This window comes from Esox lucius, chromosome 11 (genome assembly GCF_011004845.1).
Source record: "Esox lucius isolate fEsoLuc1 chromosome 11, fEsoLuc1.pri, whole genome shotgun sequence".
NCBI lineage: Eukaryota > Metazoa > Chordata > Actinopteri > Esociformes > Esocidae > Esox > Esox lucius.
Genome location: NC_047579.1, coordinates 37,411,002 through 37,428,166, shown reverse-complemented (window position 1 = coordinate 37,428,166; position 17,165 = coordinate 37,411,002). Strand labels below are relative to the sequence as shown.

Sequence of the window (17,165 nt, the reverse complement as noted above, 5' to 3'; positions counted from 1 at the left end):
TCACGCTGCTTTTAGTCTGCTGGTCAGTCAGTAGTAGGATGCACCAGGTTTTCCCACTACTCATGCTGCATGCTATGAGGCGTTGAGATGGCCTGGTTCCTTTAAAAGCCCCCACATTGACTCTGCTGGATTGTGAATGAATGAGAGGGTCTTGTTTTTTTCAGTTGGAACGTACTCTGAAACTGGAACTAACTCAATAACTGGAACTAACTCTTACTGGAACAAACTACAATTGGAACTGACTCTTTAACTTGAACTGGAAGTGACTCTGTTACTGGAACTCACTGACTGTGTCTGTCTGTTTCTCTGGCCCTCTCTGTCAGTGTATGCATCAGTCAGCCTCTACCTGCTCCCTCAGAGACCTGCCACCCTGATCCTGTATGATGATGTAGTCCAGGTGCTGCTTGGAACCCCAGGTGAGTCTACCTAACCAAACCATTCCTATGAACCTACAGCACTTATATGCCCCCTGAAAACATCAGTCTTTATTGACATATTTGGAATTATTTTCTAGTATTTGGCCAACTTCATTTGTGCATTTATATTATTAGTTCTATACTGTATCAATAGTTCTAAGAACAGTTGATTCGTTCTGGCCCACATGTTGGCCATTTTATATAATTTTGATACGTTCCTGCTCCCCATGTTGGCCAGGTTTGTGCAGTATCTTTCTGAAAGTTGACCCATGCTCTCCCACATTGGTTGTCAATTAAGCAATACATTTCATAAAGCCCTTTTTACATCATTAGTGGTCACAACGTGCTTTTACAGACCATGGAAGCCTGTAGATCATTTGATGTTACCCTGGGTATTCTAGTCTTCCTCAGACATATTTGGTCCCACTCTTGTGAATTTGATAAAACCCCCTTGTCCCAGGCAGATTAGTCGGTGTCACGACATGTTTGTGGATTATCTGTTGTACAATGGAATGATTGACATCGGAATTGCTTGAATATTGTCCTGTAGCCTCTCACAGACATGTGGGCATCAACAGTCCTCCTTCTGAGGACCTCTGAGAGATCTTTTGATTATCCCAGGCTCTTGTGTGGTAACCAAACCGGACAACAGGATTTACGGCCAGTGGTGGTGTCAGAGATGGCATTAATGTGACCATGTACAACTGTAAAAGCTAGCATTTGGTGTTAAAGAAAAGCTATTATGATTCGCATAATACGTATATCTGTTTTGGAACGGGCGTTCTGCACAGAAACACATAGAAACATCCAGTCCCCTGTCTCCGGAGCAGAACCGATATTAGTGGCAGAACAAATGGAGCGTGCTGTCCTCTAGCAGTGTGAGCCTCTCGCTATTCAAAGCCAGTTACATCACCCGGCTGCACTAAAGCAAAAGAGAAATGGGCAGTTATTGCCAAGTCAGCCAATCACAGTTCTTATCTGCATTTGTGCTTGTGCATTTGTGTCTTTATTTCCCAAATCCTGATTGAACAGATCCACAAGAACAAACTTGTCACCCTCCAGATCGCTGGTAGTGCCAATAAGGCAACAGCACAGAAGATTAAGAGTCCAAATGAAATCGACCTGGATACAGCGGTCTCTCTGCCTGAAGGCCTTACTAGGCGAAACCAAACAGGCTATTAATGTCTGACCAGATTTATGCCGTACGGTGCGTAGTTGGCCAGCCTTGTTGAGCGCATGCTTCGTTCCTCTCTGTGAAATGAAACAACGTAGATTCTCCAGTCAGTGTTCAGGCTAGTTTAATAATAGCTCTGAGGTTGGCAGCATTGCGGTTTGCTGTTGTTGAATATTATGTGGAGAAATTGTCTCTGATTAACCAGCACTCACTGGGTGAGAACCTACTTTTGTACACCAGCAATCACGGCATGCTTTCAGGACATCCAGTTTAATACGTCTACAAGCCATCGGGTCAGACGCTGGGAGGCTAGGAAACGAACACATCTGCAGTAGGGATGTGTGCTTCAGAGTGCAATAGGAAATATACCCCGGTCATTTAATAAGTTATCATCAGTGCTCGTTTGAGATATACTGTATGAGATGTTAGCTAGGATAACACAACCTCCGTCTTAAAACGACTGCGGCTATGTGTCTTCTTGTCCCTGTGTCATTCTTCAATGTCATGTCACGGGTCCAGTCCAATAAGTGCATTCCAGCTCGCTGATGGAAGAGTTACACACTGTCTCCATGGCAGGGGTTTCCAGTTTCCATCTCCAGGGCCTGTGACTAGGACCGGAGCTTTGTTTTAATCTAATCAAATCAACTACGGCGAAATCACAATGAAAAGCTTACCGGGACTGATTTAGACCTGGGACATCAGTTGACTAACTACCATACCACACAGAATGAGAAACCAGAAGCATGTCGGATCGATGGCCTACCTATTGAGAACCATTTGTTAGATATTTCAGATTGATATTTTCCAAACTCATTTGGGTGAACTGTTTTGCTTAGGCACTGTCCCACTGCTTTCCATTTAATCTGTCATCAGTGGAGTAGCTTTACTAGTAAGTCCCAGGGTAGGATAACCATCTCAACATGACATGCTGCTTGTTGCTTTATTTGTTTCTTTTCCCAAATCTTTCCTTCTTCTGGCTCTCTATCAGTCTGACTCGGTCTGTTTCTTCCCTTCACCTGCATTCACCTCCCCCCTCATCTAATCTGTGGAGACCATGCAGCCTTTGTCTAGTCTCTCCTTCAACTAGCCCCGACTGTGGGTGTTTGTGGGCGTGTAAGTGTGTGCCGGGATGTGAAGCATTTATTTAGACTGCAGCCAATTGATTTTTGTAGCGACACCCATTGAATGAGAGAGCTGTTTGTCCCCTATAATTATGCCCCAGACAGCTTTCTCTTTTCCTCCTCACTTCCTTTTTGTCAGTAGGGGCATTTTTGCCGTAATTGGGTACATATTTTCCCACCCCCCTTCTCTTCCTCTCCGTAGTGTTTCAGCAGTGATTCGGTTTTAGATCCATGTTGTCTGTTTACGTGGCTGAAACAGTGGCCAGCTTTCTGTTTGGGCCAAGACGTTATTGGGAGCCAAACAGCTACATTTCAAATACACCAGTGCAGACAGTATTTCCGGAATTCTCTATATTGAAAAATGTAATACTGACGTGAAAAAACGCATTTCAGGACAAATTAAACAAATGGGTAAGGTTTTTTGCTAAATATTTTTAATTTATTCAAGATGAGTTACAGTTGCAAAACTCTCTCATTAACATGTTGGAGCATCTGGCAACTTTTATAGAGGGACTCAACTGGTGGATGTGGTTGTTTTGCTGAGACACACAGGCTCTGTCCCTCTCTTCCTCTCCCTCTCTCTTTTTCACTTCCTCCTGTGTATTCCTCCTTAAGGCAGCTGGGAGAGGTTTAGTTCAGCAAGTTCACCATCCGTGATCTCTAAGATGCAGAGATGAGTCTCTCAGGAAGTGTGCAACATAGAGAAAGAGAAAGGGGAGACTGCCCAGCTCTGATGGACATGCCTGGATGGGAGACCCTCGATGGACAGGAAGTGATGGGAGACCCCCGACAGACAGGAAGTGATGGGAGACCCCCGATGGATAGGAAGTGATGGGAGACCCCCGATGGATAGGAAGTGATGGGAGACCCCCGATGGACGGGAAGTGATGGGAGACCCCCGATGTACAGGAAGTGATGAGAGACCCCCGATGGACGGGAAGTGATGGGAGACCCCCGATGGACAGGAATTGATGGTAGCCCATTTGAAAATGCCCTGCTAAGTGCTGAGGCTGATCACCATGGAGACAAACAGTAGCACAAAACTAAAGTGTTTTTTGCGGAGGTGGAAGAGTGCCAACAATGGGGGTTGGGGAGGTAGCTGTGATTGGCTTAATCCAAAAGACATCTGCGGGACTGACTGTTCCACTGGAGGCATGACCTGCTAGCACCATATAATAGATTTTGAAGGAAACTACTAAATGAAACTGGACCTTAAGCATGCTGTTTTTCAGCTCCAGTATTTGTTCTGACAGGAACAAACCTCCAGTGAAGTCAATACTGCTAAGCTGTCTAACAACACAGTTAAACAGAATTGTAGTGCTAGTGACTGGAACATAGTGTGCACACATCTTCATGCTGTGATTCGATTGGGCCAATCCCCACTCCGCAGCTGCCCTTCAGACTCATTGGCCAGATGTCAGATCTTTTTCTCTTACAACACACAACATTATGTAAATCTGCAGCATCCGCCACGTCGGGCATATGTTGCTCGCGGTGATCACGCTTTCCCATCATGCCTCCCTCCACAAGCTGTTCCTGCCGCCTGGTGTGTTGTGTTGTTCTGTTGGGGAACACCTGTGCCTCGTCCGTTGGCATGGAAATGAGCAAGCAAAGGTTGCCGACGTCACAGCTACTTCTCCTGACCTTTGAAGTGTTGAGAAAACCCCCAAATAGTCTAGAGGTGGAGTGTCCCTTTAAGTTCTCCCGCAACCATTAAATAATGAATAATTTGTGTTATTCAGGGCTGTCCACACAGAGACTACCCCTCCTGTGGAACACCACACAATTCAACAGTGTGTCAGCCCAGGTGACGAGAGATCAACCACATCTCAGTAATCAACGGGTCGCTGCGAGGCGTGCCCCTAATTACCTGCTTGCGTCACGGTCAACCTGTTTCCAGAAGCCGGGGCAGTGGGAAAACAATCTGGTGCTGTGTGTGCATCAGTGAAAGGGATTAGCCAGGTTGCTAATTATGGCTAGCCAAGACAAGTAACGTCTGAGTCCGTCTTGCCACCACATTAATCGACACCATGTATTTTAGTTCAATAGACGTAACAAAACGTTCAAAGCATTGAAATTGACAAAATAGAATGTAGAATAATTATAGAGCTCCCTATTTGGGCTTGCTCCCAGCACCATGGCAACCTGGAGGCCCTGCCAAACTGTGTCTCTCTGAGCCTGTATGAGGACTGCCCAGTGGATGAAGTAAGCTATTGGAAGAGAGCGGGAGGAGAAGGAAGTGGCAGGGATGGGGGGGGGGGGGGGGGTATAGGGGGGAGAGTAGCGAGTGGGGAGTGGATTGGGCAGACGAGATGAGGGAAGGGGTAAAGGTCAAAACATTTTCTAGAGCGCATCGTTCAGAGAGGGGGTGCTAAAAGGAAACACACACAGACACTCACACACACAAGCCTGCCCACATACACAGGGCCTCTGGGGAGCTGTAGAGCCCAGTCTATCCTGATGACACCCCAGGGAGAGCCCCCTGCGAAGCTGGACGGCTGCCAGCTGGTCTAGACCCTCAGTCAACCACCAAAACACGCACAGGGCAGTCAGAGATGAGGACAGAAGGAGCCCTCGCTTGGCTGCTCAGTCAGTGATGTCATATCCTGTGATATCATGCAGCGGCCTTTAATTAATCTGACCGCAGTCACATGAAAGGGATTGGAATTACATTACCTACGTTAGCATCTGCTTCATATCACACAAAGAAGTGCTCACCGTTCTCCACTGCCAGGGTTCCCCAGTCGACAGATGGCACACTTCGGCTGACCTTTCACCCCTAGCAAACCCCTAGCCCCTTCGCTGTGTCAGTGAATAATCTCAACCAATATGGGGAACCGCCCTTCATTTGTCACCTCTGATGGAGGAGTCCCCTGAAGGTCAAAAGCACTTATTAATCAGGATGGTTTCCCATCCTTCCAATCCCCCCATTGGAAGGATGGGAACATTTCTGTTTTAACCCTTTTCTGGCACAACTTAAATTAATAAATGCATCAAATGCTTGATGAGTACTTGACCAATTGAATCAATAAAAGTGACAGTTTTAGGGATAAAATCTAGATAGATGATCCTTCAGCACTGTGTTTAATTCGTAAGGCACTGTGTCTCAGTCTTTGTAGTCTGGTTTCTTTTGATGAACGTCAGCATTTTATCTGAAATGCTTTTAACTGATGAATGTCTGGTTGAAATAAATCAGGCCCCCCCCCCCCCATCTCACTCAACAAGCTGATCAGAATGGGGGGGGGGGGGGGGCATTTATGTGATGGATTACCCATGTTCTCATCTGGGACCTCCACTGTCCCTCATCCAAATGCCCCCTCTCTCCATCCTCTATTATGTCCAAAGCTTCCTCTTCAGCTTGGCTGGGGGCCTAGGAAGCTTTAACAGACGGGCCCTGTTCTGTACCGCTCATGGGAAAAGGACCCAGAGAGGAGCCTCTGTGCCAATCAGCTGGCTCTGGCTTGGTGGAGAATACAAAATTGAAGCACAGCTCTGAGGGGTTTTTAATTAAACAAACCTGTCTTTTACCAAGCCAGTCTCGTTGATGTGACCATGGTAAGGTTCGGTCAGGCCTCTAGACAGTTGAACTGAATACATGTAGCTAAATACTCAAAACTGAAATGAACGCAGAGCCAAGAGTATTTATTTGACTTGCTATTGTATTCATTTTAAAGATAGCTTTACTCTTCCAGTTGAACAGTACGGTTTTGAAAGCTAAGGAATCCACCCCTGCCCATGACCATGGAAAATAATCAGCCCATTGGTTTTAAATATTATTGGCTGTGTGGGGAATCTCTCTCCCCCATTGGCAGATGTAATGTAGACCTGGGATTCTCTTCTATTGGCTGATGATGTGTTGATCTTGGCTGAGTGACAGTTAGATTGGTCTGTGAGTATTAGTGATATACGCTTACATTATTTTGTTAACGTGTAAAATATGCTTGATTTTAACAAACAGAATGAAAACGATGCTTGATTTTGACCGACACATGGAAAACTATGGTTGATTTTGACACACTTTTGAATTATCGCTGTGTAATGAAAAGATTGGCTATACACCATTCAGCCATTACATGACCGCTGACAGGTGAGGTGAATATCAATGATAATCTCATTATCATGGCACCTGTCAGTGGGTGGAATATATTATTCAGCAAGTGAACATTCTGTCCTCAAAGGTGAAGTGTTAGAAGCAGGAAAAATGTGCAAGCATAAGGATCTGAGCGACTTTGACAAGGGCCAAATTGTGATGGCTAGACGACTGGGTCAGAGCATCTCCAAAATTGCAGCCCTTGTGGGGTGTTTTTGGTCTGCAGTGGTCAGTACCTATCAAAAATGGTCCAAGGAAGGAAATGCGCTGAACCGGCGACAGGGTCATGGTTGGCCAAGGCTCATTGATGCACGTGGGGAGCGAAAGCTTGCCCGTGTGGTCCGATCCAACAGATGAGCTACTGTGACTCAAATTACTGTTCCTGATGGAAAGGTGTCAGAACACACAGTGCATCGCAGTTTATTGCGTATGGGGCTGCGTAGCCGCAGGCCAGTCAGGGTGCCCATGCTGATCCTTGTCCAGTGCCTACAATGGGCATATGAGCATCAGAACTAGATCGCAGAGCAATGGAAGAAGGTGGCTTGGTCTAATGGATCACCTTTCCTTTTATATCACGTGGATGGCCGGGTGCGTGTTTGTGGCTTACCTGTAGAACACATGGTACCAGGATGCACTATGGGTAGGAGGCACGCCTGTGGAGGTAGTGTGATGCTTGGTGCATTATTACAGAACATAAAGGATCATCTGCTAAGGTCTTGGTGCTATATACCACAGCACACCTTCAAAGTTCTAGTGGAGTCCATGCCTCGACTGTTTTGGCGGCAAAAGGGGGACCCACACAATATTAGGCAGGTGGTCATAATGTTATGACTGATCTGTGTATATTGGATATCAAAGACATTATGATTAAACTATAGTCCTTAACGAATCCTCTTGTGAGGGTGTTTCTCATTGAAACATGGGTTAGGAGCAGTGGGCAATTTCGGTGACAGGAAAGGTGTGACGGACGGAACGAGCTTTCAGAATGAATCCAGCATCACGGAGGATGAATACAGTGAGAAACGGAGCGAGTGAGCGAAAGAGAGAGAGTGAGAGTGAGAGAGAGAGAGAGGATGCTACACTAAAGCCAGCCCAGGGTATACAGCCAAATACAGGCCCCTCTGCCTAGACACACTAGCCAGGCTGTCTACACAGATCAGGCCCTGTGCTCATCCAAGCTAATCGCACCAGACAAGCGGCACCGTTAGGAGCGGACCGTGTATTTTTAGGCCCCCTCTTTTCACTTGGCATGCCAAATCGGACGGGGAGAAAGGGATTATGGGATGGCAGGCAGGGAGAGCGGGGGGGGGGGGGGGGTCGTTCTTCTGACCTGTGCCGTGAGTCTACTGTCCAGCTGTCTCTGGAGTTAGAGATACTGTGCTGAAAGCAGGGTTGATTCTGTGGTTAGATTGAGGTTACCTCAGTCAGTGTCTCTCTAAAACTGTTTTGCGGCGAAAAATGCCTTCAACTGTTCACTTTGGACTATCGTCTTTCATAGGGCAAGCGGCTGCCAAGCTGAGGCCCTTTTATTTTTGCATTTCTGCCAAGTTGCACCACCAATTTCACAGACGCCATCTCTCCCTTCTTCCCCCACCTCCCACTCTCTCCCTCTCTCTCTCTCCTCCAGGAGGTAAGAACCAGCCTTGGATGCAGCTCCAGAGGAGGTCAATGTCTCTGGCCCTGAACTCCACCAAGCCGGAGCTTTCCGCTGCGCTGACCTACGCTCAGAGCCAATACGAGATGGGAGGCTTCCCCTACCCCCTGGGCTGGGAGGGCAACGCCACTGGTGAGACAGCCAGGAGGGACAGAAGGGAGAGGGCACTTGGGGGAGGGAGGGTTTGAGGAGCACTTGTGGGGTAAGGTAAGAGGGAGAAGGAAAGGAAGGAGTGAGGGAGACCAGACAAGATTGGAAGAGTATCAGCGGAATGAGAATATGTCGCTCAGAACCTTCCAGGTGATGAGAAGTAAAGGCTGCATGCCAGCAGAGTGTGTGGGTCCATATCGACTCAGAGCATCAAAAACCAAGAGAAGAAAATGGACGTCTATTCTGTAACCGTGGATGCAACTGACATGACCCGTCCCCCTGCAGACTGAAGGCTCAGCTGTTGGTTCGGATTAATCGCTAAATACCTAGGAGCTGTCATCTCCCAAAACCCCAGATGGGAGGACAGCATCAATGAGATCACCAAGAAGCCACATCAGTGGATGTAGTCCTTTGAACTAAGCATCTCCCAGTCAGTCTGGGTCAAACAATAATATAAGAAAGTGTATTTTCCTGTGCTGTGGCCCCCGGCAACAGGTAATCGATCCCGCAGAGATTCAAAAAACTATGACGACCATATCAGTCCACCCTAAACGTCACCCTAAAATCTAGATATACTAAACTGAATATGAATATTACATCCATAAACATTTAATATCTCATTATCGTGCATTCTTATATTAGCTTTTGTCGTAATTATCTTACATTATCTTATACTCTCTTACATTATCTTACACGTGTGCTCCGTATATCATATGTTAACTTTGTTCAGATGTTGCATATTCATATTCTTTCAAAGCAACGTTTGGAGAATTTGTAAATGTTTCTGCTGAATTTCGGGTGATCTTGGAACTCGACCAGCACAAGATGAGAATGTACCAAAGACAGCATGTTGAGTTGAGCAGTGTTCAATGCCTTCACTTTTCCTGCCCAGCTCCACCAGGCTTCACACGTGTCCCTCTCTCCACGTCAACAAACATCCCTCCTGTTGGACTGAAGCGACTCGCTGGCTGTCCCAGTTTACTTCAGAATGCGACGTGATAGTGGCCTCTTGTTTAGCCAAAGACCACAAAAAGGAGCCTTAACGGGTTTAGTGATTGCAGTGACTTTGTTTGTCAGGCATTTGCCATTCATTATAGTATAAAGGATGGTGTTGAGAGGGACAGTTTGCTGCACAAACAAAAGGCCTTATGGATGGTCAGGTATTTCTGAGCCAGTTCAACCATAATGACATAGTGACAACTTCTCCCTGGAAGCAAGAGAAACATGTTCGCTAGTGAACATGAATCTGAACCAAGTGTGTCACTGTCCTCATTAAACAAGTGATTTTCATACCCAGACATTGAGAGTGACAACGGACAACTATTGTGCTGATGAATTCAGTTGTGGTCATCATGATGATGATGAAGTAAGAAGACATGTTAGAAACCAGGTCAACCGTGATGAGGATGATGACAACTGTTTGCTCAACATACAGTAAAATAGTTTAGCCTGGGATGGTCCAGCACTGCAGCTCGAGTTCCACTTATTTCAGGCTCACTTATTTCAGCAAATAAAAACTACCCGTCGTTCCCAACTTTCACTAGCCATGACACAATGAAATACCTAAATGAATATATATCTTTTTACATATAAAATGATAGTGAATTTCTGGTTATTATGGTGATATTTACCTTGTCAAGCTAGCGTTAGCATTAGATGTGTTTATATACCAAGACGGTGGTGTGCCTAAAGGCTTGTGCTGTCTCTCCCCAGGGGTTAACAGTAGCTGGGTGGAGCTGACGGCGGTGGCGGCGGTCAGTGCCCACCTGTACGGACAGAATGGGACCAGCGTTCAGGCGTGGGAGCCCATTCACATGTCCATCCCCCTCCCTGTGGACACGCCCCTGCAGACGGCCACCAGCGTGCCCATGTGGAGGTTTGACGACAAGACCGGTACGACAGCCCTGCTGTGTTCATTTTGTCAAAAACAATATTGAAAAACAGACTACATCGTTACGGCCCATTTTGCTTTTGAACAAAAATGAGACTAGAGTTTTTTTGTCTGTTTGAGCGAGATTGTCTGTTTGATCGGTTCCTTTGTTAGTAATGCATTACATAAAACGCAAACAAATCGATGACATTAGGTGTATAACTAGACCACAGACCGGGTTTTGAGTGAAGTATTTATCCTCTGTGTCAGTTAAAAGCCTGAACAGCTGACCTGTGCTCATGGTCATATCAGGCAACTTGAACAAATGTGTAGCCTCCTTTCAATCAGCTAGCTGCTCCCTTCTGTCACATTCAGCACTAGCAAGTCGAGCATGGTATTGGGATGTTATTGGAGGACGACTGTCAAAATGGGAGTTGTTAGTTGACATTGCATTATTTGCTTGTCTTAGTAGATTTGGCAGGGTCTTTAATTTTTTTGGCAATATAAAAGTGGTCAGACTTGTTCCCAATGCATGTTGGACTCCGGCAGGGCTGCACTTTGTTGCCGGTTCTGTTCGTAATTTTTATGGACAGAATTTCTAGGCGCAGCCAGGGGCCGGAGGGTGTCAGGTTTGGGGACCACACGATTTCGTCTCTGCTCTTTGCGGATGATGTTGTCGTGTTGGCCGTTCAAACCAGGACCTTCAGCATGCACTGGGACGGTTTGCAGTCGAGTGTGAAGCAGTGGAGATGAGAATCAGTTCCTCCAAATCCGAGGCCATGGTCCTCAATAGGAAAAGGGTGGCTTGCCCACTTCAGGTTGGTGGAGAGTGCCTGCCTCAAGTGGAGGAGTTTAAGTATCTAGGGGTCTTGTTCACGAGTGAGGGAAGGATGGAACAGGAGATTGACAGACGGATCAGTGCAGCTTCTGCAGTAATGCGGTTGATGTATCGGTCTGTCGTGGTGAAGAAAGAGCTGAGCCGCAAGGCAAAGCTCTCGATTTACCGGTCAATCTACGTTCCTACTCTCACCTAAGGTCATGAGCTTTGGGTCATGACCGAAAGGACAAGATCCCGGATACAGGCGGCCGAAATGAGCTTTCTCCGCAGGGTGGCTGGGCAATCCCTTAGAGATGAGAGAAGTTCGGTCACCCGGGAGGAGCTCAGAGTGGAGCCGCTGCTCCTCCAGATCAAGAGGGTTCAGCTGAGGTGGCTTGGGCATCTGTTTCGGATGCCTCCGGTACGCCTTCCTGGGAAGGTGTTCTGGGCCCGTCCCACTGGGAGGAGACCCCGGGGAAGACCTAGGACACGCTGGAGGGACTGTGTCTCCCGGCTGGCCTGGGAACGCCTCGGTGTCCCCCTGGAAGAGCAGGAGGAAGTGTCTAGGGAGAGGGAAGTCTGGGCATCTCTGCTTAGACTGCTGCCCCTGCGACCCGGCCCCGGATAAGCGGTAGATGATGGATGGATGGAAAAGTGGTTATCCCCTATATTTTTTGGCTACTCACCAGTGGCTAGTAAGGTTGACAATTTTACCCGCTAATTGATAGTTTTCACGTGACGTCACGGCATATGGGAATGCCCACTTGGCGGGAAAAACAAAGTCTCCTTCCATTGCCCTCCATCAACAACTCCACAACTTTTACTAGTTATACATCAAAATTACATGGTTGCAGTTTCATTGGGGATACAGTGGGGAGAACAAGTATTTGATAAACTGCCGATATTGCAGGTTTTCCCACTTACAAACATGTCTGTAATTTTTATTATAGGTACTCTTCAACTGTGAGTGATGGAATCTAAAACAAAAATTCAGAAAATCACATTGTATGATGAAGTAATTAATTTGCATTTCATTGCATGACATAAGTATTTGATACATCAGAAAAGCAGAACTTAATATTTGGTACAGAAACCTTTGTTTGCAATTACAGAGCTCATACGTTTCCTGTAGTTCTCGACCAGGTTTGCACACACTGCAGCAGGGATTTTGGCCCTCTCCAACATATAGACCTTCTCCAGATCCTTCAGGTTTCGGGGCTGTCGCTGGGCAATACGGACTTTCAGCTCCCTCCAAAGATTTTCTATTGGCTTCATGTCTGGAGACTGGCTGGGCCACTCCAGGATGTTGAGATGCTTCTTACGGAGCCACTTCTTAGTTGCCCTGGGTGTGTGTTTCGGGTTGTTGTCATGCTGGAAGACCCAGCCACGACCCACCTTCAATGCTCTTACTGAGGGAAGGAGGTTGTTGGCCAAGATCCTGAGGGAAGGAGGTTGTTGGCCAAGATCTCGCGATACATGGCCCCATCCATCCTCCCCTCAATATGGTGCAGTCGTCCTGTCCCCTTTGCAGAAAAGCATCCCCAAAGAATGATGTTTCCACCTCCATGCTTCACAGTTGGGATGGTGTTCTTGGGGTTGTACTCATCCTTCTTCTTCCTCCAAACATGGCGAGTGGAGTTTAGACCAAAAAGCTCTATTTTTGTCTCATCAGACCACATGACCTTCTCCCATTCCTCCTCTGGATCATCCAAATGGTAATTGGGAAACTTCAGACAGGCCTGGACATGTGCTGGCTTGAGCAGGGGGACCTTGCGTGTGCTGCAGGATTTTAATCCATGACGGCATAGTGTTTAACTAATGGTTTTCTTTGAGACTGTGGTCCCAGCTCTCTTCAGGTCATTGACCAGGTCCTGCCGTGTAGTTCTGGGCTGATCCCTCACTTTCCTCATGATCATTGATGCCCCACGAGGTAAGATCTTGCATGGAGCCCCAGACCGAGGGAGATTGACCGTCATCTTGAACTCCCATTTTCTAATAATTGCGCCAACAGTTGCTTGCCTATTGTCCACAGTCTTATCCCTGATGTCCTTACACAGCTCTCTGGTCTTGGCCATTGTGGAGAAGTTGGAGTCTGTTTGATTGAGTGTGTGGACAGGTGTCTTTTATACAGGTAACAAGTTCAAACAGTAATGAGTGGAGAACAGGAGGGCTTCTTAAAGAAAAACTAACAGGTCTGTGAGAGACGGAATTCTTGCTGGTTGGTAGGTGATCAAATACTTGCAAATTAATTATTTAAAAATCATACAATGAGATTTTCTGGATTCCGTCTCTCACAGTTGAAGTGTACCTATGATAAAAAGTACAGACCTCTACATGCTTTGTAAGTAGGAAAACCTGCAAAATCGGCAGTGTTTTATATATATAATATAAATATAAATACTTGTTCTCCCCACTGTACATTGTATTTGCAATCATATCTACTATGTAATCATTGTAATGGGTTAGAAAAATCCCACCAATCCAACCTTCTCCACAGCAACACAGGCTGTCAGTGGTGGGTCATTTTAAACAGTAGGAATGGTTTAGGAAAACATATTATTACCGGTACAATTGTCACATGATTGTGTGTTATACTGGCTGCACCCACATAACCAACAGTAATTTAGCATTAAACTTTGCTTTGACAATTAAGAATTTATTCTCCTTCACCTCCCAAACAATTTCATTATTGACCCACCCTGATTGAATGTACAGATAGCTGTCTGTACTTTTGTGCACTTCCATTTTGGTAGCACCATAAGGGGATGGATTTCACCTTGACATTTGACCGGCCTGTGCAGTAGCTCCATAGAATTCCCAGTGTTAGCCTCTATATTTTAACAATGTTTTGCCTGCCAATCTGTAAGAGCAACCACGTGACTGAAAACTATGAATAGCTAACATTATAATTTTATTGTCTAATGTCAGTGATATACAGTACCAGTGTAAAGTTTGGACACACCCATTCAACTGATTTAACTGATGCAGTCTTTGTTAAAGTGAACAGATTTCTGAAATGAAAACCAGGGACATTTCCAATGTTATTATCTATGAAATATAAAAAGAAGGACAATTCTGGTTTCATGTTTTTAGTCTAACAGCCACACTGTGAAGGACAGAGAAAAACGATGTTACTGAAACACTACAGACAAGTCCCATATTGTTCATATTCCCTATCCTACTCTTTAAAATCACTGCTAGTTTACAGTATGTATAATATTGCTATATTTTTGCTTTATTGAGTTCTTTGATGCCAGGTCCCCAACAAGTTGCTTCCCTCTGTCCTTTGATTCCTGTGATGTACAGTTTTACTCATAAGTTTGTACATTCTGGCAGAAATAGTGACATTTTGGCATTGATTTTGAAAATATGACTGATCATGCAAATAAAATTCTGTTATTTAGGGATAGCGATGATATGAAGCCATTTATCACAGTTGTTTGGTTCCATTTATAAATCATAATGATTACAGAATGGAACTTAATAAAGATGGAAAAGGATATAAAAACATATCCAAAGCCTTGCAAATGTTAGTCAGTACTGTTCCATCACTTATTAATTCAAGGATATCTTAATACCAAGCCAAGGTCCAGTAGATCAAGAAAGATTTCAGACAGAACTGCCAGAAGAATTGTTCGGGATACAAAGAATAACCCACAGGTAACCTCAGGAGAAATACAGGCTGCTCTTGAAAAAGATGGTGTGGTTGTTTCAAGGATCACAATGCGACGATATTCGAACAGAAATTAGCTGCATGGCCGAGTTGCCAGAAAGAAGCCTTTACTGTGCCAATGCCACAAAAAAGCCTGGTTACAATATGCCCTTGACATGCCACACAGCTTCTGGCACACAGTAATTTGGAGTGACGAGACCAAAATAGAGCTTTATGGCCACAGCCATAAGCGCTATGTTTGGAGAGGGGTTAACTAGACAAATAGTGAACAGAATACCATCCCCACTGTGAAGCATGGTGGTGGTTCAATTATGTTTTGGGGGTGTGTGAGCTCTAAAGGCACAAAGAATCTGGTGAAAATTGATGGCAAGATGAATGCAGCATGTTATCAGAAAATACTGGCAGACTGCATTCTTCTGCATGAAAGCTGTGCATAGGATGCTCTTGGACTTTCCAGCACAACAATGACCCTAATCACAAGGCCAAGTTGACCCTCCAGTGGTTACAGTAAAAAAAAGGTGAAGGTTCGGGAGTCACAGTCTCCTGACCTTAATATCATTGAGCCACTCTGGGGAGATCAAGAACAAAGACTTTACATGACCTGGAGGCACTGTGCCAAGACGAATGGGCAACTATACCACCTGCAAGAATTTGGAGCCTACTTGAATGCTAAAGGGGGCAATACACAGTATTAAGAACTAAGGCTATGCAGACTTTAAACAGGGATCAGTTCATTTCTTTCTTTGTTGCCATGTTTTGTTTTATGATTGTGCCATTCTATTATGACCTATAGTTGAATATTAATCCCATAAGAAATAAAAGACATGTGTTTTGCCCGCTCTCTCATGTTATCTTTACAAATGGTGCATATATTACCGATTCTCCAAGGGTATGCAAACTTTTGAGCACAACTGTATATTTCTTTATTCTTATTACATAGATGTTGTATGCCATGTAACATGGATTTCATTGTGCAGGATGATGCTGTGTTATTCTGTTATTCTTCACGTCTTCCTTCCTTTCTTTCATTTTACCTTTCCACCTCAGTCTTCTACAGTCTCCTCGCTTCACTCTTTTTTCATTCTCACTCTCTTCTCCTTCTTCTCCAAACTTTTAATAATAAATTGTACACTATTAGATGAGATACTTTGGTTAATAGATCCCAATTGCTTCCCTCATTTTTGTATTTTGTTTGGAACATTGCTTGGAACATTGTCAGGCTCTATAATCATATCTTTACCTTTCCTCCTTCACGCATCTCCACTCTTCCTGTCCAGTCTTCCTCCTCTCCTTCCTCTCCTCTCTCTAACAGAAAACAATGCTATTGTTATCGATGAAAATGTAAAAATTTATTTTCACACTACTTACAGTGCCAAAATATTAATAACGTATTCTACAAATAAATATTATCATAATTTATTGTGCATTCATTTAACATATTTTCCAAATAGCCTGTCCACTGCATGATTACATGTGAAGGTATTTAACCTCGTTGCCATGACTGTATCTAGCTAACATAGCTAGCTAACTTAGTCTACGTAGCTAACGTTAGCTAGCATAACCTATTTTAAAACGTAAAGAGTACATCATCTATTAATAAATAAATTGTGACATTATAACCAGCGCCGTAACCAGGGTTTAGAAATTAGTGAGGTCCAGGTGATTTCGGACTGATTTTACTACTTGGACATTTTAGGGTTCTACATTCATTTCTGTAACAGGTATCATGAAGTATTGTATATCCAGGTAATCACAACCCTCTCAGCTAGAATAATAACACATAAAAACAGACACTATTTAGGTTCTACAGAGTACAGTTCTGCAATATGATATGATAAAACAAATAGAAAAACATTGTGAAACTTGTTTTCAATCACTTATTTAAGTGTCATTAATTTAGTGTTTTAGGCTGCAAATAATGAATAAAAAAAAATATATATATTTGGGTTTTACCAAAAAAATCTGTTACACCAAGATGGAAATCAAACATGATTTCAAAAGTATAAGATATTTCCAACAAAGCCCTCACCCGTATCCACGGATGGTCGAAGGAGACCTATCCATATCAAAGAGATACTGCAGGAATGACAGAATCTCCTCCACAGGACAATATGAAGGGTCCGAGGACCTCTGCGTGCACAACGACACAAACATATTCCAGCGAGAGGAATACAATTTGGACGTAGACTCTGCCCTAGCA

The 17,165-nt window shown here is 44.7% G+C and overlaps 1 protein-coding gene across 1 annotated transcript in view; it reads left to right on the top strand.

Moving 5' to 3' along the window:
* fam171a2a (family with sequence similarity 171 member A2a) overlaps positions 1-17,165 on the top strand; it is a 54,248-nt gene that overhangs the window by 21,190 nt on the left and 15,893 nt on the right. The window contains exons 3-5 of the mRNA XM_010892509.5: positions 324-416; positions 8,429-8,587; positions 10,319-10,498. Of these exons, the coding sequence (XP_010890811.1) occupies positions 324-416; positions 8,429-8,587; positions 10,319-10,498 (432 nt within the window). The remainder of the gene's footprint in view (positions 1-323; positions 417-8,428; positions 8,588-10,318; positions 10,499-17,165) is intronic.